The sequence below is a fragment of the Mandrillus leucophaeus genome, unplaced genomic scaffold (assembly GCF_000951045.1).
Source record: "Mandrillus leucophaeus isolate KB7577 unplaced genomic scaffold, Mleu.le_1.0 Scaffold178, whole genome shotgun sequence".
Classification (NCBI taxonomy): Eukaryota; Metazoa; Chordata; class Mammalia; order Primates; family Cercopithecidae; genus Mandrillus; species Mandrillus leucophaeus.
In genome coordinates, this window is record NW_012101787.1 from 3,397,169 (window position 1) to 3,402,071 (window position 4,903).

Consider the following 4,903-nt stretch of genomic DNA (forward strand, 5'->3'; position numbering starts at 1 on the left):
CTGGGATTACAGGTATAAGCCACTATGCCAGACCCACATTGGATATTTCCTACATCAGGCATGTGTGTTATAATTGGGAAAAAAAACACTTCTGTAAAAAAGAAAAGCCTGGTGAATAGTGATATGGGCCATATAGTTATGGTTACTCTCAGATCCCGGGAAACCAGCATCCATCCCTTGTCCATTGGCAGCAGCTCAGTTGTCTGGTGTCTTTCCCAGAGGACTCTGAACCCATCCTATGGCCTCCCACGTGAAATACTGAACTCCACAAAAAAGAGTAAATCAGTAAGGGGAAATAAGCACTGAACAAGCACCGAACTCTGAGGTGCTCTCGGGAGTGAAGGGGCTGAGCTTAAGTTAAAGCCATGCCTTACGGGGCTTGTAGAACATGCACATTCACAGCCTTTGTAGATTTCACTGCAGGTCTCAGACTTCTTCAGCAGTCCAGGTAAATAATCACTTTAGGTGAACACACCTCAGTGAGAAACTGGTCCTTCACCGCATAGGCACCCAGGTGTGTGCTGTGTGCAGTAGAGAGTGTCACTCTATGTGTAAATACATGTCTTTACTTGAAATCTGCACCTCTCATCCATGTGACCTTCTTGTAGGCCGATCAAATGAAGAGGAGGAAACTTCTGATTCTTCTCTAGAAAAGCAAACTCGATCCAAATACTGCACAGAAACCTCTGGCGTCCACGGTGACTCACCCTACGGTTCAGGTACCATGGACACCCACAGTCTGGAGTCCAAAGCCGAAAGAATCGCAAGGTACAAAGCAGAAAGAAGGCGACAGCTGGCAGAGAAATACGGGCTGACCCTGGATCCTGAGGCCGACTCTGAGTATTTATCCCGCTATACCAAGTCCAGGAAAGAGCCTGATGCTGTCGAGAAACGAGGAGGAAAAAGTGACAAACAGGAAGAGTCAAGCAGAGATGCGAGTTCTCCGTACCCCAGGACCGAGACAATGGGGCTCAGGACCTGTGCAGGTGAATCCAAGGACTATGCCCTCCATGGGGGTGACGGTGCTTCCGACCCGGAGGTGCTACTGAACGTAGAAAACCAAAGACAAGGTCAAGAGCTGAGTGCCACGCGGCAGGCCCATGACCTGTCCCCAGCAGCAGAGAGTTCCTCAACCTTCTCTTTGTCTGGGCGAGACTCCTCCTTCACTGAAGTGCCACGGTCCCCAAAGCACGTGCACAGCTCCTCCCTGCAGCAGGCGGCCCCCCGGAGCCCCTCCTTCGGTGACCCACAGCTATCCCCTGAGGCCCGACCCAGGTAAGCATCCAGCCCACGATAACCATCCTGAAGGCAGGAGAATACCTTCTTTTTGCCTCTCTGTGTGATAGGGTTTGGGTATTCTTAGCATCTTGTGGAGGTCGAGGGTCATTGGAGAAATATCATGGTATATGATTTTTTTTTTTTTCCCCGAAGACAGGGTCTCACTCTGTTGCCCAGGCTGGAGGGCAGTGACATGATCACAGCTTGCTGTAGCCTTGAACTCCTGGGCTCAAGCAATCCTCCTGCCTCAGCCTCACAAGTAGCTGGAATCACAGGCACATGCCACCATGCCTGGCTAATTTTTACTTTTTTTTCTTTCTTTTTTTTTTTTTTTAGAGACAGGGTCTCGCTATGTTGCCCAGGCTGACCACAAGAGATTCTCGAGTTCGACCTCCCAATGCGCTGGGATTACCGGCATTGGGAGGTCAAACAGGAGAGTCTCTTGTTTCACTAAAATGGACACGATACCATACCTGCCCTGAGATTCTTACATTTTGGCCATGTCAAAACAGGTTCTACCAAAGCAGGAAGCCTTGTGTTCTTTCTGTTTGTGTGTTTCTTATGTTCTTTTTAAAAACAAATTGAGCAAGTATCATGAGGACACTTTCATGGACTCCTCACTTCAGGACCCTCTTGCTGGATGTCTCACCCCCGTTTCATAGTTTGTCTTTTCATGGCTTTTCTGTAATCATATCAGAGACTGATGATTGTTGGTGATTGCTTCTGTTGCTGTGGTTAGAATCACAGAGCAGAAGAAGCACCACTAACCAGTGGAAGCATCTCAGCACAGGGCACAGAAGTATCACTGCAATATACACGAAACAGAGCTAGACTGCCTAGTTCTGTAAGTATATCACATACTAGGACACAGATATGTGTGAGAATCCCGCATTATAAAGATCAGCCATTAGAAAAACCACTGTGTAAAAGGATCCACTCAAGATAAGAGCAGCTCCCATTTGGAGAAATTGAAAAAGGTATGAAATCAGAAAGTCAAATGACAGAAGAGAAAATATGTTTACTTCCAAATTTATATTTTAAAACCATGATGACCATATTAAAAATGCGATTTACTTAACTGTCCTGTTTAAAGATTTGGGATAATTGTCTAGGTGGATCTTAACTGTATTTTTCAGTTCAAACAAGCAATAACTTCCCAGGCGAATTGAGAAGGGATGAGAACCTAAGGTCAGGGAGATTCATTCTGAAAGAAAAAGACTCATATGTGAGAAACACCCTTATTTGTTTCCCATTGGGACAGAGGGGTGCACACCTGGTCATCTCTAAGTGGCAGGAACAAATGTGAAGCAGACCCTTGTGGTACTGAAATGTATTAACCCAAAGACCTGTCATTGCATACTCAAGCATCCAGACTGAAATATTTAGAGAGATCAGCTTCCAACAGAATTAAATACTATAGATCCCAAGGATCCATTCTGAGCACGCTTGTTCAGTCTTTCGCTTTAACTACTGGAAATGTAGGGACTGTGAGTTACTGTCTCATATTTTGAAAAGAAGGTTTTTGTTTGAGAATTTGCATTTCATCATAGAAACCATGTTCTTGGTTTAGTTACTCTCTACCAAAGGAAGTTCTTCCTGTGTTTTGCAAGTAGGACAAAGAACCTAACAGACTCCAATTTAAAAAGAATATTAGAGATATATAATTACACTGGTTTAAAAGAAATGAGGAATCTAATTTCAGATTGCCACATGATGACAGCTGTTGAAGTCGTTATCATGGTATGTGAGTTAGTCACCTAGATCACGTATGATAGATTCTCAGTAAGATTTTAAATCAGTTATAATAGTAATTAAGACTTTGTTGAGCATCCCAGGTAAAAGGACAGAATACTTCATATTTCGTATGAGTTAAAATCTTAATATTAAAAAATGTATATAACTTGTCTTAAGACCTAGAAAAAAGCATTGTCGACATATTTAGGCCTGTAACAAAATAAAGCGACTTCTTTATAGGTTATTTTGAAGATGCATATTACCTAGAAGTTTTCATAAGCCAAGCCTTAGCTTCACAGCACTTTACTTTCATGAAAAAGACTTAAAAGAATTAAGAAATTGTAAGGACTTCTAGAAGAGGTGCATACCTTCTTTTCTAAGCCATTTAAGGTATACAGTTCTATGATTCATAGGCAAAGAAACCCAAATTAGTTTATGTATTTATTAGGAAAATACCTGGGACATATTTACATAAAGAGGGATGGAAAATGTGTGACAAATCTGACGTTTAAAACAATTAAGATTTACATTGTAATGACAGCAGTGATTCAGCTTGTAAAAATGGATTTACAAAGGATTAAAATTCTGCTTCGATAGTCTTTATCTAGAACCAGGAAATTCAAGTTTCAGAAAGTCATTTTCTGATTCCTGCTTAGGGGGAAGTAAGATGAACCAAAAAAAAAATATATATTGTAACCCAAAACAGTAACAAAAGAAACCTCCTTGGTGACCTAAATAACTGTATGTGAAAATAATAATGTCATCTGATATGGAAACATGTCACCGAAAACTTTAAAATTAACAAGTGAAGAGAAAAAGTATCCATAAATAATGTTTAATGCTGTGGGTTTTTATGGATTTTTTCTGTCACTAAAATGGAGTATTTTTCTCACTGCTGCACTCTGCCACCATCTAGCTCTGCCAAACTTTGACTGTTAAATCTCTGAATCAACTCCTTCCCATTTAATCATTTTGTTCTGTGCTTGCTAGCAAGAGGCTGTCTTATTTAAATATGAAAATAATGACACTCATGAATATACCATCAAAAGACCACCTATAGTGTCCTAAACATTCAGATGTGAGTCCCATCTCCAATGCTATTTTTGAATGTGCTCATGTACACTAACACCTGTACACACCTGTGCATATATACAGAATAATCATTAATTCTCATACTTCACTATACTATACTCATTAAGCATTATAGGTAAAATAACAGTATTTAGGACAATATTTACCTGAGTAATACATTTATTTTATAATTCTTTAGTATTCAGTTTATATGATAAAGAAGATTTTTTAAAAATTAGTTAATTGATTAGTTGATATTACAGATCTTTAACTCAGAAATTCTGTTAGATGCCTGGGAATTCAGATGGACACATTGCTCTGAAGAAAACTAAGAATACACACAGTAACGAAATAAGTGAAGTAGAAAATAATAAGATACTTCCAGCCCCACTCTCCAACTGTTACAAACCTGTAAACTTGGAATTTCAGAAATGGTATTATTTGCTGGAGAGGTAGTGTTACTGATTATGAACCATTCTTTGTTAATTCCACCACTGTGAATTTTAGAATAAAATTAAAAGGAGTTTAGGTCCTATGGATTATTCAGATTTTTAAACATCTGAGCTTGAGCTTCTGCTACTACTAGAAATTCCGAATCCAAAGCTCTTGTTGAATTTGTTACTTTATGCATCTCATGTATCTATGTAAAGGAAATGTGCTGTGTTTGTTACTTTTATGAGTGGAGAAACTCATTGTCTTCAGTCCTGCTGCTACCTTTGCTAAGCATCCAGCTGACACTCTTTGCTCTCAGGGAACTATGTGACTGGCAAAGAGAGTGAAATGGAAGGTAGACCTCATTTATTTTCTTTCTTTCTTTCTC

General features: G+C 40.1%; 1 protein-coding gene across 1 annotated transcript in view; it reads left to right on the plus strand.

Annotated features, from left to right (window-relative positions):
* Nucleotides 1–4,903, plus strand: part of LOC105537682 (supervillin) — a 137,990-nt gene that overhangs the window by 3,291 nt on the left and 129,796 nt on the right. Inside the window, exon 3 of the mRNA XM_011977333.1 lies at nucleotides 609–1,275. Within this exon, the coding sequence (XP_011832723.1) occupies nucleotides 609–1,275 (667 nt within the window). The remainder of the gene's footprint in view (nucleotides 1–608; nucleotides 1,276–4,903) is intronic.